General features: G+C 40.0%; 1 protein-coding gene across 1 annotated transcript in view; it reads right to left on the bottom strand.

The window, feature by feature from the left end:
* Window positions 1–21,371, bottom strand: part of pappa2 (pappalysin 2) — a 77,035-nt gene that overhangs the window by 9,417 nt on the left and 46,247 nt on the right. Inside the window, 10 exon segments of the mRNA XM_030751515.1 lie at window positions 3,950–4,021; window positions 9,307–9,428; window positions 9,560–9,692; window positions 11,920–12,088; window positions 13,564–13,777; window positions 16,487–16,664; window positions 17,569–17,665; window positions 17,751–17,816; window positions 18,399–18,573; window positions 18,674–18,809. Coding sequence (XP_030607375.1) covers window positions 3,950–4,021; window positions 9,307–9,428; window positions 9,560–9,692; window positions 11,920–12,088; window positions 13,564–13,777; window positions 16,487–16,664; window positions 17,569–17,665; window positions 17,751–17,816; window positions 18,399–18,573; window positions 18,674–18,809 — 1,362 coding nt within the window.

Here is a 21,371-nt window from a genome sequence, read left to right as displayed (position 1 = left end):
TCCTCCAAAGAACTACTTTTACTTTCTTACTTTGAGTAGATTTCAGAGCCTGTACTTTTTTACTTTTACTTGAGTACAGAAGTTGAACGAGTACTTCAACTTTTACTAGAGTAGTTTTTAACACAAGTACTTCTACTTCTACTTAAGTACAGAATGTCAGTACTTTGGCCACCACTGCTCAGGAAGGGGCAGTCATCTGCCACGGGCAGTTGGGGGGTGAGGGGAGGGAGACAGGACAAAATACATGCTGTGGAAGAGAGCCAGAGATTAATATTAAATAATAATGGTATTATGGGATTTGTGCCATTGTACCTGGTGAGAATGCAGTCAGCACCTGGCCAAAAAAACTTAACACTTCATTAACTGTACTTTATCACTAGTATTAAAGCTACTGCAGAGCATTTCATGATGTGATGAAGGGGATGAGCACTGCGACCATCTACCAAATGGCTTCAACAGATGGATTCTGTCCTCTGTGCCTAAATGCCTCATTTGAAGTCATGCGTAAGCCAACTAATTTAACTGGCTTGTTGTTACATACTCTTAGTACAATCTTCGTTCTTATGATCTTGGTCTTTGTGATGCAACCCTTGTATGGGACTGAAAGGTAGATAAAACTTTACAGAATAGTCTCGGTATGGCAGTTGTACAGGGCCTGATGAGATGTCTATACTGGTTTTAAGAAAGAGTGGAAACAGGGGTAAGGTAAGAGAGAGAGGGAGCAATGGCATCTGGATGAGAGCATATGCAGCACATGTGGTCCAGTATAATTTACAGTGTTGCCCAGAGGAGTGGGATATAAGCAACTGTTTTGCCTAGCAACATTCATGGGAAGGTGGAAGAGGAAAATGAAGTGCTGGCAGGTAGGACAAATATTTTAATACCATGAGACATCAACAGTTTATGTGTTCCATCGCTAGTTCCAGCCTTTTCTGAACCAAGCAGGTGAAAGCCAAATAAAAACTCACTGTTTTTATGAATTTAGGTGATTTAGTGTCACTGTTAGAATATTAGTGAACTGAAATGAATACTATATTGCACATTAAGCCAACTTTCAATTAGGATACAAACTATAGGCTGCACATGTTAAACCAGCCCACATGTCTTGCTACAGTTGCGCTACAGTGTCCTTAGACACACCTAATAGAATAATGTTGATTATGCCAACACATACTGACCATTCTGAAAGGTAGCACACAAGGGAAGACCATGAGAATTATAAACTAATATTTGGTTCTATATAATTTAAATGTCCCCTACCTATCAGTAACTACCTGTTGATAAGTTCCATACATAGACACTATTTGAGTGCCATAGAAACTACGGCTGTCTCTCTCTTACAAGTTTTCAATGCACACAGATTTGTTTAAGTGAAGATAACACACGACTAATTGACAAAAAAAACCAGACAACTTATGGCTGCAGTCACTCTCAGACAGATTGGTGAAGGTTTGCAAATAACCGCAGACAGATTGCCAACAAGTTACAAAGAGTCTGCGTCACTCTGCACCAATGAGCACAACTCTTCTGTGACGCGTCTCTTTGCAATAGGGAAGTCGACTCAACTGTTAGCCAACTGGTTGTATTCTTGTTATTTTCCTATATAAAAGCTGATGCCATTTTGCAGAATTGCCGTCCTGCGGCAATGACATCACTATTTCTGTTTCAAATCTATGAGGTCCAGGCTGGACTCTGAATATAAGTAGTTAATATAACTTTCTGTTTAACATCAATTTCTGTGTATCTATATGGCAACAGATTTGCAGCAGATTGTCATTTGCAGCAGATGACAAAACAGTTTGTCAAATTATCAGATATTTTCCATAGTATGATAAAGACATAATTACCAATACCAACTTGACTCCACTCAATCGACGTTATCCTGACGCACCACAGTCATTTTGAAAACAGCAACTGACCTGGTCCCTGTCTTCAATGCAACAATTCAAAGCTACTTGTAGGCTGTCACTTCTGCATAGATAGAGTGAATGCCATCAACAGTTTTACTCAATTCAGTGATGATTCATGAGATATTTGTGTAAATAGGTATCTTTTTACCAAGAGCATGACATGACTATCAAAAATTGTGCAACACAGAAGATCTGCAACACAGGGACCTTATTTGCCTTGCTGACTCAGTTTCAGTTTGACAGTATTTGTACTTGTAGTAAATATAGCAAGCCCAGATTCTTTTTAATACACTTTGGGTTTTCTTCTACATTTTTTCCTTTGGTTTGTTTTTGCCTTCTTGTTTTTGCCTAACAAGAAGCAGCACTTTTTATTTTCATACCAGAAACAATGCTTTGCATTTTTATTGTATTCAATTCTTATGCCACTGGCATATGACCAGTATCCCAGTAAATAAAAGTACAGTGAAATGCTAAAGGTATCCAACTGAATACTTCTGACCCCTTTCTTTGCAAAAATACATGAATTCACTGGAAAATTGTTTTGTTCCAGTTCACATTATGTAGGCTGTTTTTAAACTAAGCTTTGAGTCAGCCTAAATAATTAATCTAAATCTAACATAAGCCAGTGATTAATTTATTTTCCTTTTTCAGATAATCCATTAGCCTTGGCAGGCAATGCACCATCTGGCAATGCCAGGACCCCTGGAAAAACAAGCTTCTTTGGCCAGATTTGAAAGGGATTCTTGTAAAGTGTGAGAACATTAGTTTCTGCCTGTGATTTGTCATCATGAATATGAAGCACATCGCACACTGGCTCTAGAATCTGGAGCAGTGATGACAACAGGGATACAGCGTGTTTTGCTTCATGTTTAGTATTACTGGAAAGGTCTGCCTGAGACAGTAAACTTAAAGTGGTTATGGCCAGAAAAGGTGTAAAGGTTGCTTTGAGGATTAATTAGTCCGTATCTCAGCACTAACAGAACCAAAATGAGATCCTTCTGGTATTCACACTTTGATAGCATATATAAGCACTTATCAGCTATGCTATGTTAGGGTAGAATTACACTGACACCAAAGACAACCATGTGTCACAGGAGGTACCAAATGTATGGCACGAAAGGTTCATCAACATATCTTTCAATGTTGACTGTTTTCTTCTTACTCTATTAAAACCATCACTTCTATGACACATAGAAGGATAAGAATCCTATTAGTCACAACTACAGTATATACAGGGGTTGGACAATGAAACTGAAACACCTGTCATTTTAGTGTGGGAGGTTTCATGGCTAAATTGGTCCAGCCTGGTGGCCAAATCTTCATTAATTGCACATTGCACCAGTAAGAGCAGAGTGTGAAGGTTCAGCATGGGGGTGGATCAGTGATGGTTTTGGCTGCCATATCATGGCATTCCCTTGGCCCAATACTTGTGGTAGATGGGCGCGTCACTGCCAAGGACTACCGAACCATTCTGGAGGACCATGTGCATCCAATGGTTCAAACATTGTATCCTGAAGGCGGTGCCGTGTATCAGGATGACAATGCACCAATACACACAGCAAAACTGGTGAAAGATTGGTTTGATGAACATGAAAGTGAAGTTGAACATCTCCCATGGCCTGCACAGTCACCACATCTAAATATTATTGAGCCACTTTGGAGTCAGGAAACGTTTTCCTCCACCAGCATCACGTCGTGACCTGGCCACTATCCTGCAAGAAGAATGGCTTAAAATCCCTCTGACCACTGTGCAGGACTTGTATATGTCATTCCCAAGACGAATTGACGCTGTATTGGCCGCAAAAGGAGGCCCCACACCATACTAATAAATTATTGTGGTCTAAAACCAGGTGTTTCAGTTTCATTGTCCAACCCCTGTACTTACTCAGTCTATACTCTCAAATGACCTGGGTCATTCCGATAGCTGGATGGTACAATGGTTTCCACCTGCACTGGCTTTGGGCAGATGAGTGGATTGGAGGAAAAAGAAAACAGTACCTCCACATGTCTCAGAACTGCTTGGCTGCTTTTACTCTTACCTCACAAGACTGGATGCAATGGATGTGTTGAGGGTCAGGGTACCACTTCATCATCCCTGTGCAGACTATACTCTGGGGAAAAAAGCACACAAGGACACCAGTGAAACAATGTAGCCACAGGAAATGGATAGCCACAGTGTCTGCCGTAGAAAACAATATAACATGTAAAACATTTTTATAGCAGTTTTTGTGAGAATAAGTTGACCTCCTAAGGAAGTACCTCAGTGAGTTTCTGACAGACAATGTGAATATCAAACCACCAATTTTTTGTCTGTTCAAAAGTGTGACTGAATTTACTGCACAAATTTAAAATGGAATTTATAAGTTGCTCCTAATTTGGAGACACAGAAGACGCACAACAATGCTGGCTTTGAAAGCAGCAAAAGTTCAGAAGAGATGCTAACAGACTTTGGGACAAGACTGCTTAATGAAGTCCTCTAAACAGGAATATTTATTCAGTGGCGTTCCGTCAGAGCAAACAGTCTTTGTCTAGTAAAGTTTAAAAATCGACATCAATTAAACTGTACCAAAGTGAAAGCAATCTCTCTCCATTCACCTCAACAGCACTCTGTCACACAGCTTCTGGTGTATTTGCACTATCTTTTAAATTACTGCCACCTTGTGGTAGCAGTTGGCTATACTGAAGCAGAGTTGACTCTGCTTGCCTACGATGCCACTGAAATTTATAGAGCTGGTTGATTTCATGGGTGTATCCATGTCCTATTAACAATGACTTAAGCTTGTCAAGCTGCGAGACCTTTTGTTTGTGCACATGCTTTGTCGATAAACCTGTGGCCTTTGATGGGATGCTGATGGGAGACTAGCATGCTAGACAAGCTGCTGCTAGCTCTGCTTTCACTGCTCTGAGGTCAGTTACCATCATCATATTGTGTGGAAACAGAGTTGGCTTTACCAAGCAAACAAGCACTTTGTGATTTATTATTTTAACATATAAGATTTCTCTTACTGACCACCTCTGTCAACGTGTAATATGGATGAGTTAGAGTATAGTGTGAAAAAAATCTGAATAGATCCTTTAGCATGTTACCAAAGAAAGTCTTCATGATGGAGAACAGACGTCAACTCCAGCCATGTGCAGTTTAATAAAACAAGCAAATTGAACAGGTGCAGAACTCCAACACCACTTTCACATTAGCATCTCTGAGAAAGCCCTTGGTTGACCAAATGTGCAAAGTTTGCCCAGCTATTTTGCTAATACACCACCTTCATATTTCGTTAATATAGTAACAGACTGAGTGACATATTAGCTCTGACCGTTATTGGTGTTACTTTGTTGAGAACTGCCCTTTAGCTTAAAGAGACTCTTACACTGCAGCACTGAGTGTTCTTGAATGTGCTGCAGCTTAGAACCTGTGACTCATCGTCTCTGCTTGCTTTCTATAAAAATGACCAGATGTCAAAGCTACTATTAGATTATTTTGAAAAAAAGATAGGACACTGTTTGAAAAGTTGGGGTTATAAAGGCCTTCTGACAAGAATCAATCTCCACAAAGCAACATAAAAAGCAGGAATTCTGCTCACTGTTATTATTTTAGACTCTTGTGTGCAAAATTGTCTGTTTGACCTATGGGTGACTTGAAGATAACACAAGAAAATATCACAGTGTGTAAAGCGTGTCCCTTGTGTGCTTACAATGGAATTACATTCCTAATACTGCAGGCAGATTACAGTTACCGTTTTCCCCGTAAGGCAGTTGCCCTCTCTTGCCTTGAACCATTGTATAAAAATGAATAAAACTACATCTTGCATTCATTCTGACTGGAAGCCATAGATATCCTATTGTTTTCACAGACATATGTAGTACATTATGAATATTTGTTGTCTTTTTGATGTGTTTCTCATGCAAGAAAAATAATGGTTTTGTACAACTTAAGTAGATGCAAAACTCAAAATTTTGCGGTGAAATTTGGGTGAGGCTGTGGTCTTCTGCCATTTCTTGACCCCAAGAATTTACAAGGTGGTTAGCAGACAGCAGACTGACTAACAAATACGGACAGAGAAAGTGGATCCTCCCCTGTGACTTTCTGTGCAGCCTGACCCAGCAATGGAGACCTGATTCTGAAGTATTTGAGATAACACAATCCCTCGAAATCACAAGGCAGTGTCAGAGATATGGCGTAAGAAACCAGACCTCAATCCAACTATTTGACCTTGGCGAGGGCGGAATAACTGGCTGGTGGGCTGACTGACCACCCAAAAGTAAGACGAAATTGGAGCGGTGTTTGCAACAGCATTAACGTAGAAGCAACTCCTAAGATTGAGTAACATGACCCACCTTTGAAGCAAAACAACACTGTAATTCAGACCCACGATCTGACATTCCAACAAGTTTTTTCTTTTCTTCATGGTGACTTGTATATACTGTGTATACACTATGAGAAATGTGTGTAACTCCTGAAAGGCCTGACGTCAACTGGAGCCTTTACGCTCACTATCTGCCTGTGGTTTCCAGTAATGCAACAAGACCTGAATGATAACCGACACAGTCGCATACACACGCACTGGATTTTGCTGTGTGATTAGCTGATGCTGCTGGGAATAAAAATGTTTTCTAAAAAACTCTTAAAGATACTATCTTGCCAATGATTCAATCAGATACCTGATATGAAACACATTAGCTCATACTATGATGAATTTGGAAAATGTCAGCTGCTTGACAGTTTGACAGAGAGATTAATTTTTAGACACTCAGTTACAGTTCTGTTGAAAATTAAATGATAATTCTGTGTTTTCTTTACTAACTAAATATGCTGAAGAATATTACTTTTTAGGACATGTTATAGTCTCAATTTCAGACTTAAAATGAATATTTAAACTTCACAAGGATTCATCTAAAATGTGACAATTTTATGTAGACTGAGGATTTGACACCTGAACATAGAAACAAGACCCATCACATGGGGATAATATTGTCTTTTCACTAAGGAAAATATAAAATATACGGTCAGGGTAACATTACAGCCCCATTTCGTAACAGGAAAACCTTTAGCAGGCATCTTGTTACCTTCTGCAAAACTATTTTTCCCTAATTTGGAGGCGTAAACATTTATCCAAACACTTTTAGTCATCCCTGGGTTAGTAAAACTATCAAAAATATTCCAGCAAACATATATTTTAAACATAAACAATACTCATTAAACAAATCATAATCAATATTCTGTGGTTATCTTTAACATCTCTACAAATACTTTTTGATAACCACAACCTAGAACAGACACAAAAAATGTCCACAGTAAACAAATTAGAGAAAGTACCACACTCTTGCACAAGGGTGTACACTACATACTGCCTTTCTGTTTACGTAATCTATAACAATAAGCCAGATATAATGCAAACTTACAACGTATTCAGATCATATTATACTCGTGTGTGTAAAGGAATATTACTACAACTACTATCAATCTATTATGTATAACAACCATGCAACCATGTTGTTTACATTTGAGCAACATTGCTGAGCAGTAGGTATGGCTTTAATAATGATGTCATAGTCTGTATTATTTATGTCCATAAGTCATCCCTACCAACAAGTTAGACAATGCTCAGCCAATCAAGGTTTGGCATCACAGGCTAATCAATACGGCTGCAGCCTTGAACTGATGTTATTATAAATAAACTGGCTCTTTACCGAGAAATCTGGGATTCCCCAGTTTCTCACTATCGAGCTGCTGCCAGCTGTTCAGTGACCGAGGTCAGCTGCTAAATATGGGGAATCCCCACAGATCAATGAAATATATCTCACTTATTATTATTTTTTGCCCTACATTGTTCAGAGGCATAATCATGGTTTAGTTTTGTTACCAGCTATTATTTATTTACATTTTGTCAGACTGTCACAATTATTAATAATATTAATAACTAGCTATTAGCAGCTTGTGTTTGAATAGTACCTGTAGACACAACATGTGTAACATGAACCATAAAAAATATTTTTTGACAATATCAACATCCCTCTTTGATGCTTGACACACTCCTGTCTACTCACATGCTGAGATTTGCGCTAATGCAAACCTGTGAAACGCAGCGCCACAGTAGCCGGGAAAAAAATGAACATTCAGCAGGGGTTGACCAGGTGTGTGATTTCAGGTACTTAGGTAGGAGTCAGAGACATTAATATTAACTCTGGAGCTAACAGGTGAGAAAGAAGAAATGTGATTTCTGCTGCAAAGTGTATGGCAGCAACGGCTCAACGTTGTATTCGCCTTGGCTTCAGACTGTGAACAATCTTAGTTTTGTGCTTATCGGTAAAGGTGAATCAGTCTGCAGCAGTAGCTCAGTTTACTTCATGCTTTTGTTCAGAGCACCAGATGTCTGGACAAGTTATTCGTCCTGATGGGTGTTTTTGTGTAAAAATCTCTGCGCTGTTTGTCAACGTATCAGCTTTCACGGGCGCTCTGGACTAGTCGCATGGCAGCAAGTGAGCAAAACAACAACTGTTTTACAACACCTGCCAAGTGCTTCCAAATGGTAGAAAACCACAATCTCTTTTTCAGTTGTGGTTATTTTTACCAATCAAGATATCTCATTTTTCACTACATCCAGGCCCTTCACTTATAAAAACAACTTAGAAACAGCTGAAACCAGTTTTTACCCTCTCTTTGATCACAGCTAAACATTACTCAATGAACCTTGAAAATATGGATATTATATGTGCATCAAGAGCAGTTCAGTTCAAATGTGGGTCAAAACAGCATTATAGTGACAATAGTTATGTTGGAGAAAATATCGTTGTGACACCCCTCCCACTATCTCCAAGGAACTCCTGGCCTTCCAGGACTCCTACCGACCAGCTGATCCAGCTCACCTGGGCCTTCCCAGATCTAGTGGTTGTCTAAGAGGCAGCAGGTACATCTATGAATGTAGAAACCTATTGGTTTGGGTTGGAAAATGATGACGTGCAAAGTAAAGTCCATAAAACTTCAGCATGACCCTTTAAAGGCGATTGACGGAAGTTCAGTCACTGTTACCGTTTTCAAGTCAGCAAGCCATCATTCAGCACAACATTTCAGAACAAAGAGGAAAAGACCAGAAGATTTGTTGTTCAAGGATGTGTCTCCACTGTGTTTGTGTATATGTGGCAACATTACTTGAGTAACTGTAATAAAAAACATTCCCCTCGGTTGGCTGTACTTTTCAGTTTGTGGAGCGTGCCTGTGTTTTTAGTTTTCATTCGGTTCCTGCCAATCAAATAAAGGTTACTGGCTTAAAAAATAAATTAAGCTTGAATTACAGCATAATAGATCATTTTAATTAAGCAAGAGCAAAGCTGAGAATTCACTTCACACCACGCAAACCCCTGGATCCTGAGCTTTACTCTGCTACTGTAGATATCTTACCTGGACTTTTTTGGGAACCATCCAGTGCTTCAAAGACTCAACTGTAGTACCATTGGGTAGAACCACTGGGTCATGCAGATCCATGTCCAGAGCCATAATGCATGTTGGGTAGCATTCAGCACCTACAAGAGAAAAAAAAAAAAACACAAATAAAAGAAAACTCGAAAGACCAACAGGCAGCTGTTAATAGTTTGATTTTGTTTCACACAAAGAACAGATTACAATCAGGATGACACTTTAAGGTCAAACTCACCAACAGCCATCCCATGGTCACAGCTGTACTCCACAGAGTTCAGATCTGGAGGAGCAGAACAAGATCCCTGAAGGTTGGGACACATGGTGAATTCTGCTGTCCACTCACCATCCTTAGTGCAGCGAATTTCCATCTGGAACCAAATACTGATATTAGAATTCTCTCTGCACAGCCTACACTCAAGCCACAACTCAAAGGAAACTGAGCACTTTGTGCATTTGTTTTATGTTGTTAAGCAGCTGCATGTATCTCACCATAGCAACACAATACTGAGTGAAAAGTGGGATCAGAAAGCATCTCTGTAAAATACTGTGGAAGTGCAGGTTCATGGCTGTTTGATTGTATTTGTAATTCATATATAAGCTTTGGTAATTTTTTTCTTACATTCTATTTACTTTAATACTGTTTAAGTTTTGGAAGATTTTATATATATATATATATATATATATATATATATATAGTTTTTTCCTGTTCTGTGGAGCACTGTGTGTGCATGAAATATACTTCATAAACAAGGCCAAGTAAATCTTCTGTATGAATCGCCTTAAATGGAACTAGCAGAGGCGAATAATGCAAAAAACATGAAGAAGCAGTATCGTTTGCTTGAACAGTTAAATTTAATCACCAATTCAATATTTTTTAAGAGCAAAATTCTAGCCAGTCTTGAAATGCTGTTTTTTGGGGTTTCAGTGCCATCCTTCTGTCTCGTTCTCAGTGTTTTATGACTGAGTTTTGTTTTTGTTACCTCCACAGAGGAGGTTCTGTTTTTGGTAGTGTTTGTGTGCATGTGTGTGTCTGTGTGTGTCATTCTGTCTGTAAACACGACAGCTTGAAAAGTTTTGAATAAATTCTGATAAATCTTTGCAGGGGTGCACAGTGGGCTCGTGTTAACAATCTTTTAAAATTTGGCTTTAAGGTCAACTTCATGATTTATGGGTCCAAAACTGACAAAAAGCCTGTATATAATATAATGTATATAATATAATACATTACATTACTCAGAAACTATGATTCTGACCAGTGTATTGATCTGAAGGTCAAAGAGTTAATGATACTATAAAGAGCTATAAAACTATTTGATATTTATTACTAAAAATGTAAACAAATTTTACTAAACAGTGGAATGAATGCTACACATACTAAATCTACATAAATAAAAAAATGATTATACTCATAATAATGTCGGGTATATTAAAATGGGTTTCAGGGGGGCAAATAACAAAAGCTTTACTTCGCACTTGTTTTTACTGCGCTACAAAGTTCTTAAAGTACGATTAAGAAGAACAAAGCAAACAAAATGAATATACACAAAATGCAAAAATATTCCCTTTAAAGGAAATGCTGCTCAGAGAGTGAGCTGCACTAGCAAACGTTTGCGCTCTCTGAGTGCTTCTTGTTTGATTTTGTTTTGATCCTTTGAATTATGGTTCTGATTTTGATTTCATTAATTTTTCTGGTGAGAAGAAAAACTTTTTTAAGTTGTTGTGATATTGTTGAGGTTCCTGTCTTGATTTTAATATTAATGTCCGCCCTGTGTCCCTTTTTCGCTGCAGTTTTCCTACATATCCTGCTTCAGTGTTACCTCCTGTCTTTCTCATTGGTTATGCCTGTGTTGATTATATGCGATTAGTCCTCGGTGTATATAGTTCTGCCTTCCTCTTAGTCTTTACCAAAGTTAGTTTTTTAACTGTCCTGTGTTTATGCTCTTTGTTTTTGGAATTTGCTGAATCAGCCACATTAAGAGCTGGCTTTAGTTTTGCTTCATCTGCCTGTGTTTCCTGCACCTGAGCTCATTAGGTGCAGGAAACCTGCACCGTCACAGATGTAACACTTGAATTGCTTTTTCTAATCATTTTTAACACATGCTAAATGTGGTTTCCATTTAAAAAAAAAAAAAAAAAAAAAGAGCACCGTTTTCTCCGGCCTTCATTAAAATGATTATATAGTAGAGCTGATTTGACCATGATGCTGTCCACAGTTTGTAATCTTGGTGGCAGGGCACACTTTTATACATTTACAATGCCAGCCATTGTGGAGGTTTCCTCACACTTCACTTACCCTGCATAAGAGCTGCTGGATGCTCCCAAAATAACTCCACTAGTCTGGAGCAATATGTACATGTCAAGGTGTCACTGATGCATTAGCTATGAACACTGCTATTGCAGTTACTGTATCATTGCTGGGAGTCATTATTTGATTTGTTAAACTGGCTTGGAGCAGAGGGCTTCAACCACTTTTTCATTTTGACAGCACTTTTAATAACATCCAGTTTAGAGTACTCACAACTGTGCTCAGAGCACTTCTGTGTGACTACAATTACTTTGAAGCATTAGATAAATTAGCAGCTGTTGAAATCTTACATTTTTTGTCGCGTCCGGGCACTGCAGGGTGCAAACGCTGTCGTAGTACAAGCCGCTGGTGCAGGTGTACATGCCCTGGAATACGTCAGGTGGCGCTGGGCACGATATCGGCTCACAGCCAGTTTCCTCCCACTGCCCTCCTTCCAGACACTCTAACTTGAAGTACTTCCTAGTGACAACAGTGAATACACACATCTCTGAGTGACCCTAATCTGCACAAGACTTCCTAAAGTTTAAATATGCATGAGGACGGTTTACAAGTAAGACTGACCAGACAAATGAACACATTACACACAGGGACGCAGGGACGTATCAAAGCAAACTCTGAATACACAACCCTGAAAACAAAACTGACTACACAACGCTGCCAATTCTACAGTAAAACGATTTCCTGTGTGCTGCATGTTGGGTGTAAACACAACAGTGTGTGCTATAATATTTATGTGGGTACATGTGTCAAAGGTAAAAGTAAAAAGCCTGTTTAAAGCTCTTTAATAGCTGCTGCCTTTTACTTTCACATGCTGAACTAATAAAGCATCGGGGGTTATTAAAATGTTTACTCATGTCGGAGGACACATAACTCATAAAGACGCCCGGCTACAAATGGAACCTTAAAAAAAGGTTTTTCATTGGATTGGATAGAAATTTAGGGTAACATCCATCCATCCATCCATCCATCCATCCTTTTTCTTCTGCTTATCTAAGCAGGGGTGCACCCTGGACTGGCCGCCAGCCTGTCGCAGCGCTAACACAGAGAGACACACAACCATTCCCCCTCACATTCACACCTATGGGCAAATCTTTAAATTACAAGCTGTATATGACATCACATAGTCTGTACAGCATTTGTTAACCTGCTTTCAAATTCAATACAAGATACTATGTGAAATATAGCATTACTGTGTTGTGCATGAACTTCACACCTTGAATGCTCCGATGCAGACTGAGATGTGTGGCGAGAGAGCTGACTCCTAAAGCAGGATATAAACTTGCACCACAGGCTGTGTCTCCTGTTAGGAAACCCTCGTTTCATTACAAACATGGGAACTGTTTTCAGTAATGAGCAGTTATTCGGGGAATACAACTGGCAAAGGAATGACGAGGCCCCGTTAGCAGCAGTACATATTTTATTGGACCCTAATGTGAGTTTGCTCCAAAACTGAATATAGTTATGCAGATGATGGGCCAAAGAATACCTCTTAAAAGTGGTATACCCATTGGTATTTAAAACTTTGCCCTTTGGGGTTTGGGTGTTCTTGGGATGCATTATTACAATGCTGTATATAAAAAAAAAAAAAGAAAAAAAAAAACGAAATCAAAGATCCTAATTTTATGAACCACTGCGTGATGGGAATCTTGTAAAATAAAGGAAAAGAGGGAATTTCCTCCATTACGCATGGAGGCGTGCGTAATTAAACACTGCATTTAATTTGGTCATCTGTCTACACTAACGAGTATCCCACTTGTATATAACAAATAATTGGTTCAAAATAAATACTTTTCTCATTGATAATGTAATGAATTACTCAGAACACCTGGAAGGAGAGTAAGGAGATGATCTTTTTAAGACTTTAATATTAGTGAATGACCCTCTGTCTAATGCTACACTGGCGACTGAACTGCCAGCAGTCCCGCCCGACCTACCGTCGCATCTTCTGCCTGAAGCTTCCCAGTACATAGAAGCCTGGGTTGCATTTGTAACGGCAAATAGTGCCAACATCGTGCCCTGAAGCCAGGCAGTCTGCCGTTAGCAGCTTGGCATCGGATACGTTTGGAACCTCTGGACATTCTATCTTGCAGTAGGCCTCCGGGAAAGACCACAGCCCGTCCTCCAAACACACCAATCTGTCACTGTCACCTAGGAAGGAGAGAGAGGGAGAGGAAGGGGGGGAGGAGGAGAGGGAAGGCCTTTAAGATTTCCAGAGAATTTTAAAGTAGAGCTGAATAGAGAAGGAAAGATGCAGCCAAGTTAGTTGTGCAGTCATGTTATGCTATAACTGAATGGCAATGATGATGAATGAGAATCAGAAGAAAACACTTTAAGATTTAACACATTTTTCTTTGGACCGTCAGACGGTTGGAGCTCTCTCTGTAATATTGTCGGTCTTCACCCTACAATAAAAGCACTTTGAACCGACTGCTGTTGTGAATTTGTGCTAGTTATCCAAAATTGAATTACAGAATTACAAAATAATATATTTAATTCATACCCCTCTGATGTTTTTAAGTCCGTTTCTTTACGGCCTTCATTATGTTGCAACTGAACTGAAAGTTGGTGAGAAAAGCTGAAAATATTTCCAGGTGTGTGTGTGTGTGTGTGTGTGTGTGTGTGTGTGTGTGTGTTTTTTTTTTTTTTTTTTGCTTTTCTCCAAAAGGAATACCGAAGTAACTCAGCGATGTCGGTCACAAAGAATTATCTCCCTGAAAGCTGCAAACATTTTCGTGCGACTACTTACAGTATATATGAACATATGAGAAGCTTAGACAGCAAAACCTTCATCACCTTCATGTTTTCATTGCTAAGGAATTCACCTTTTCACTTGAAACAGAAATATTTTGGGAAACATCCTTAAGTGCCTATAACACTGGAACTGTGTTGCATGGCCATAAAAGTAGTATATTCTGCAGTATATAATAAAACACAGAAGAAAAACAAGTACGTAAAAGTTTCATAGCTCTGTTTGGTACAGTTATGAGGAGAATCAAACTTCACTGTTGCCCACAGCTCATATTTTTCAAGCCTGAATGGCCCCGCATGAAGCACGACTATTGTTACATGTGGAGAATCAACACCCTAAACCTTTCACAGTTTTTATTAGCTCCATAAAATGTAATCAATCTTTAACATGGAATCACATTTTTTAGAAGCTCAGCGTTGGTTTTGGATTAATGAAAATCTGAGACAGCTGTACTGGTGCGCACCGGCTATATTGTTGTGAACTTCGCCGAGTGTTTTCACTGCTGAGTAATACGCGATGGCCTTCAAACATACTTCGCAGAATCCAAAAGCCACAAATAGAATTACATCGGCACAATCTGTATTTAGATCAGGAATCTATTGGTCTTACTGCTGACTCTACTACAACAGCTCACCGTGGCTTTCCAACCGCAAGTGTAAGTGTGTGGACATCGCGCTCATTCCACTTAATCACTTCAAGAAGCAACTGCTGCATTGCATAACCTCACTAAATAATCTCTACTGGTTACTCTGTGCTTGTGTCTTAATTGTGGGTGCCACAGGCAATACTTCTCAATGTTCTTGATGCAGATGGACTTTTCAAAAAACACTGTGGGCATCTGAGTACAAGGAAGTTGGGCGGTGTCTGCGTGTGTGTGCAGAGGGGACGGGAACATGCCGTGGAGATATTTATCTTAGAGGTCGCCCTGAATTTTAATAACAGTTCTGTCAGGAACGCTTTAGTCAAAATAGGATTGTTGTTCCATCTGCAGTTTCTATTTGGCGTCATGGTTCTATTGAGACCTCGTCACCCCTCAGAGTGCACACACGGAAAGCCAAAAACAGGGAGCGAAGGAGCAGGACCCCCTTCACACAACAGCGCAGGTATCGGTCACAACTGGCATCAAACTATAGTCAGAAATCGGATGAAATGGAGGGGAGTTGGGGTGGAGGGGGTTAGCAAAGCAAACTGCAGCAACTACTGCCTCTGCAATTGCATGCTATTTAAATCAGCTTAAATAGCACCAACAATAGGATAGGCAGAAGGGTATCAGCCCACATCAACTCATGGCTCATCACTGATGGCATAGAAATCAGCTGACCTCCCAGGAGAGCTGGCTGGACTCGAGTTACTGGCCTGCCAGAACTAGCAATACGTGGAGCATCAATAAGAGGAGCAATTCTAACTGAGAGTGTCGTTTTTTAAATGCTGTTCCAAAGTGATTTCAGTTCAGCTCTGTAGGGCGCCCGGGTGGCTTAGTGGTGAACCTGGTGACCACATACATATGTTATAAATATTTAGGGTTTATTACTCAATTTCAATGGCAGAACCTCAACAGTATCGAACTGTTGGATGCAAGCACAGATGCAGCTGCTCTGTCTGGCCATGACAGATGAAGATATGATATCTATGGTTATTATTTTATTGTTACTGTGGATCAGTCAGTGGTGTGATAGATATTTCTAGTACTATGTGAATCTACATGTTACCTACACACCACATGGGCTGAGGAACAGAGTCGCTTCAATACAAAGATCAGTCACAAAAAAGGACAGCAGAAGTGTATGAATGATGGCTATACTCCAATAAAGGGAGGTCTCTGACCCTGTGAATCATGTTCAGTGCAACACTTAGTCAAACTAAACCAGTTAATTCCAAAAATACTGTGAGGTTAAAATAGTCCTCAACTATCTCTCAAGTGCACTTACAGTGGCTTAACAGGAAGACACTTTTCGAGGGCAATCCAGTGAAAGCATGTCTCATTTCACTGTTAGGCTAGTGGGGCTCTAAAAAGAGGATGCATTTTGTTTTAACAATGAATTTACTGTAGATGAGACTAAATAGGAACAGAATACAGTCAAAGCATAAAATGCAAAGCCATGAGTTACCTTGTAATATGGCCGGTGATCCACAGGTGAAGGAACACTGTTTGCCAAACGTGGTTCCCCACGGGCAACTGAATATGGCGTGGTACACATGAGACTGATCAGGAAAGCCACAGTCAACGGGCTGACAGCTAACTACGCGATCCCATGAACCATGAAAACACTCCAGCTCGCTCTTTCTCTGGAAGTAAAAAAGGAAAGCACAAGAAGAGGAAAAATAAGAGAATAAATCTGTACTGGCATATGAAAGAGGAAAGGATGGAGAATGACGTATAGCAGGTGCTGGGAGTATTTTATGATTCCGGATTAATGCCTTTTGTTTTAAATATATTTACTCAATAAAAATCATTTTTGTTATTATCTAAGAAACTATTACATGATAACAGAACATTCAGAAAATCTGTACTTGTAAAATCATATTTTAAAGGATTCAGATAACAAATAAAAAAAGGACAAACCATGTAGAGTAAAACATCATCCCGATCTTGTTGTTTAAGTGGTCCTTAAACACTGTTGCAGCAGCGGATGCTCGTATTAAACACGGCCAAAGCCCCAGCTGATGGTTAATGGAGGATATCACTGATAGTGGATATCCTTACTATGGCCATCTCAGGCTCCTCACAGCCCTAACTGTGGGCACAGCAGCCCCATCCACCTGCCATTCAAACCTTCTGTTTTCAAGGGGCGGCCAATCAGAAGACAGTTAGCTGAAAGGGAGGCTGGTCTTAAATGGACAGGCTTGTTTCAGATTCAGTGCCCAGCATTAGATAACTACTGAGAAAAATGGGTTACCATGAACTGAATCACTGTAATACTGTATCAGTTACTTAACCTTTGAGTGTCCTTCTGTCACTTGTGTGGGTTTTTTACACTAGGATTCATACATTTAGATAATTTAGACTATATCGTAGCGACTCATAAGTAAGAATTAAAAATGCTCCAAGGAGTGGAACAAATTATCTTACAAGCCAAGTTAAATCCTAACAAATGTAGGAAAAAAAATTTCTATCTCATATATAAACAGATGATAAGTTAACATTCAGCATTTGGTAATAGAGCAACACACGACACAACACCTAGTTTACCTGGTGGGGTGGGATCCCTCTGCCATTGAGGACTGTGATACTGAAACCTCTGTGGCATTGAACAGAGCAGCGATAGGCCTCGCCTCCTCCTGTACACCTACAGAGACACACTGATGTATAGATAGTTCTTTTGTTTGTTGTTTCAGCTCGCTAATTGTTCAGTTTCATTCCAAAGGGCCTACCTGACAGAGGCGTGCTCTATATGAGGGGGATTGCAGCTGTCCATCTGGCATGGCTGCCGCAGACAGCTATTGCAGGGGTGGAGGGAGGAAAAGAGAGAAGTAGATGGATAAGAGGCAGCGAGAGATGCAGAAGAAACAAGTAGGTGTCCTAATGTCCCTTGATCAATACTTCTGCCCCAGAAGGCAGATTTGGGAAGGTATCATTTTGGCAATTTACCTCTAGCACAAAAAAAAAAGAAAAAAAAAGTGCTACAAAAATGAAGAATGCAAATGGGGAAAAAGTTATCTGATTTTGATTATTTAACTGCTCACCGTGAGCCAAAAAGGTTGGAGTGCAATGCCAAACTGGAGCCGGTAATCTCAAATCTACATTATTTGGCTATTTTTAAATTCCCACATAAGAACCATAAATATCTCCATTAAGTACTACAGTATGAGATGTGTACATACAGTATGTGCAGTTATAGAGCAGTGTTATCATTTCCTCTTCTATGCCGCGTATATGAAACACTTAAACGTGAAGGTGTGTATGTGTGTGTGTGTGTGTGTGTGTGTGTGTGTGTGTGTGTGTGTGTGTGTGTGTGTGTGTGTGTGTGTGTGTGTGTGTTAAGTAGGTAGTTGTGGGAGAGCCCACCCTCTGATGCGCACCCGGTCAGGGCGAAGGTGCTGAAGTGGCAGGAGGTCCTTAGAGCCACCCCTCCCACTGCCACAGCAGGGGAGGAGAGGAGGAGGATCACAGAGGACGTGAGGAAGAAAGGCTGAGAGAGGTCGTGGGTAACGTTCACCACCAGTGGGTTTCGATGGCATGAGAGGTCATGCGTGCCTGGAGAGATGCAAAGGTTTCAAATGTTTTTAAAGATGCACATGTTAGCGTTTTGCCTTGTTGTCTGTTGCTTCCTAACTTTGTTGTAAAGGTTACAAACCTAATGTGTGGTTCCTGCCAGCAGTGTCCGAGAGGAGAACGGTGGCTGTCCTCCGACACTGCTCGCCAGACCACGACCCGTCTGAGGCCAGGTACACCATCACAGAGGCTGCCACTCCAGGATGGGCAAAACCCACCTGTTGGGGAAAAAAAAAAATCCAAAAGAGAAAAAAAAAAAAACACACTGAACAGAAACTTGTTTTTGGAATACAAAAAAAAAATAGTGATAAGTGCTGGTATTTGTCCCCTTCCTGATTTCTTAGGTTTTTTGCATATTTTTCACACTTACATGTTTCAGATCATCAAATCTTAACATAACCTGGCATCACGGTGGTTAGAACTGTTGCCTCACAGCTAGAAAGTCTGGTTTCGAATCCACCTTCCCCGTGTCTGCGTGGGTTTTCTCCGGGTACTCCGGTTTCCTCCCACAGTCCAAAGACATGCATTTACCGGGGTTAGGCTAATTGGTCATTCTAAATTGTCCATAGGTGTGAATGTGACAGTGAATTGGCTGTGTTAGCCCTGCGATGGGCTGGCAACCTGTACAGGGTGTGCCCTGCCTCTCATCCTATGACCCCCACCCCCCCACCCCCGACTGTCAGAAGACTCACTGCCAGTTATTGCAAATGTTCTTGCTGTCAAGGGTGGCACAGCCAGTTAGTAGGTTTAGGGGGGGGCAATGCCTTTTTCATATAGGGCCAGGTAGGCTTGGATTGCTTTTTTCCCCCTTAACAAATGAAATCATCATTTAATAAGCACATTTTATATTTCCTCTGGTTATTTTTTGTCTAACATTAGAATATGTTTGATGTTCTGACAGATGTAAACAAATATACAAAAAAACTAAGAAATCAGGAAGGGGACAAATACTTTTTCAGAGCATTGTAAGTGGTGACGCAGCCAGTGAACGCTGCCGTTATCATTTGATTTACCAAAGACAAACATCAGAATTAATGAAATCTAGTTATTGAGATGTAGTATAGCTGGTTTATCTTTCGCCAGGGATGTTTTTTTTTGTTTGTTTGCAGGTACAGTGTGTCAGCCTATAAACATCAAAATAAACTCCTTAACTAATTGTTTATTTTTCTTCTGAAGAACTGCTAATATTCACATGTAAATTTGAGGGTGAGACATTTAGTGAACTTCCACTCATTGGTCAATGCAAAAATCAGTGATTTATCAATATTTTCATGCCTGAATTTGTTCGTACTTTATGAACAAATGTAGAAGTCCCTCGGACCATGCGTACAAACAAATGAAGGCGTGCCTGTGCAAAGAAATTTAAACACACAGCTTTAACGTGAATACTACTCCTACTACTACTAAGAATCGCAATTATTATTACTGCCTTTTGGTCACTATTTACGGTTTTCCAAGTACTAAATAAAAAGGTGTAGGCTTTAACCATTTTAATCTAAATATTCCAGTACTTTTTATGTTATCTTCAATTATTTTAGCTTTTAAAATTTTAAATGACTTCTGTGGGTGTTGGATGTCATCACTTACAGTTTAATTTCTTGGCACTGTCCCAAGGATGCTGGAGGGGTTTTTTTTCTTGTCCCCTGTCTTCCACCTGTTTTCCTCTTTTTCTTGCAGTCATTTTTTAATCAACTTTGTTATTTATTTATATATTTTTTTACTGCTTACTATTGCTCTTGGGTTATTTCCTATTTTACTTTGACAGCGCAGACAATCAGTTTAACTTGATTGCCTGCACCTGTTAGTTTTCCCCAGCTGTGTCCACTTCCCCTAATTAGCCCGCGTCCATTTATAGTCCCTTTATTCCTTGTCAGAGTGTCTGCTGTCATCCATGCGTGTTCTATGCATGTGTTTAGAAAATTGCACAATTAGTTTGCCTTTTTTCATCGGCTTTGACATTTTGGACTCACTCATAGGCTTGACTGTGAGTCTGTGTGTGCTACCTTTTGCTTGCAATTCTCGACACTTAGAGCATCGCTAAGCTCTGGTCTTCATCTCGCTGAAGTTGCTCACCGTTTTTTTTTCTACCAAGCTAGAGTCCAAGCTGACTTTGGTGTACTCTTCTTGCAGTGGAACTACAAAGTTTACAGCCACCAGTAAATCCTACAGGTTTTACAGGTGGCTGTAAAAAAAAGATAGATTTTGAATATAGTGTCACTTTAAAGAAGCATTAAAAGTTCTGCAGAAATGAAAATGGGATTCCAAATGAAGATGCAAGACTGTTAAATTACAGAGCTGGTAAAGATGGAGGTGACGGGATGGATGAGTTATGCCTTTCAGACAGAGTGAGAGCAGGTATTTGGGAAAAAGGATGCTTTTCAGAAGCAGACCATTTCAAAGAAAAATCTGTGTTTCTGGGAGAGCTGGCAGATATGGGTGTCATAATGAAGGCTTTTCAGACTGTAAAAGAGTCTTTAGGGAGAAGGCAGCCTTCCAGAGCAAAGACGTGTCTGATAAAGAGGACATCCATAAAAGAAGCAGGGGGATGGAAAGATGAGTCATTCAACAAAGAAGTGGAAATGAGACAGAAAGAGATAAACAAGCATGCACAGGGAAGGAAAGAGGCAAGTTCACAACTGTAAAAGACACTTTAATCCAGGGAGTGACAGACAAGGTGAGATCCTTCAAATCAAATCACCAGCTAGCCTACACTTTGTCCCACAGAGCTGACTATGGGAACTGTGGCTGTGGAAACATTAAATATTAAATATGAGAACCAG

Source organism: Archocentrus centrarchus, chromosome 17 (assembly GCF_007364275.1).
Source record: "Archocentrus centrarchus isolate MPI-CPG fArcCen1 chromosome 17, fArcCen1, whole genome shotgun sequence".
Taxonomy (NCBI): Eukaryota; Metazoa; Chordata; class Actinopteri; order Cichliformes; family Cichlidae; genus Archocentrus; species Archocentrus centrarchus.
Note: the sequence above shows the minus strand (reverse complement) of the source record. Positions and strands in the feature narration are given on the sequence as shown.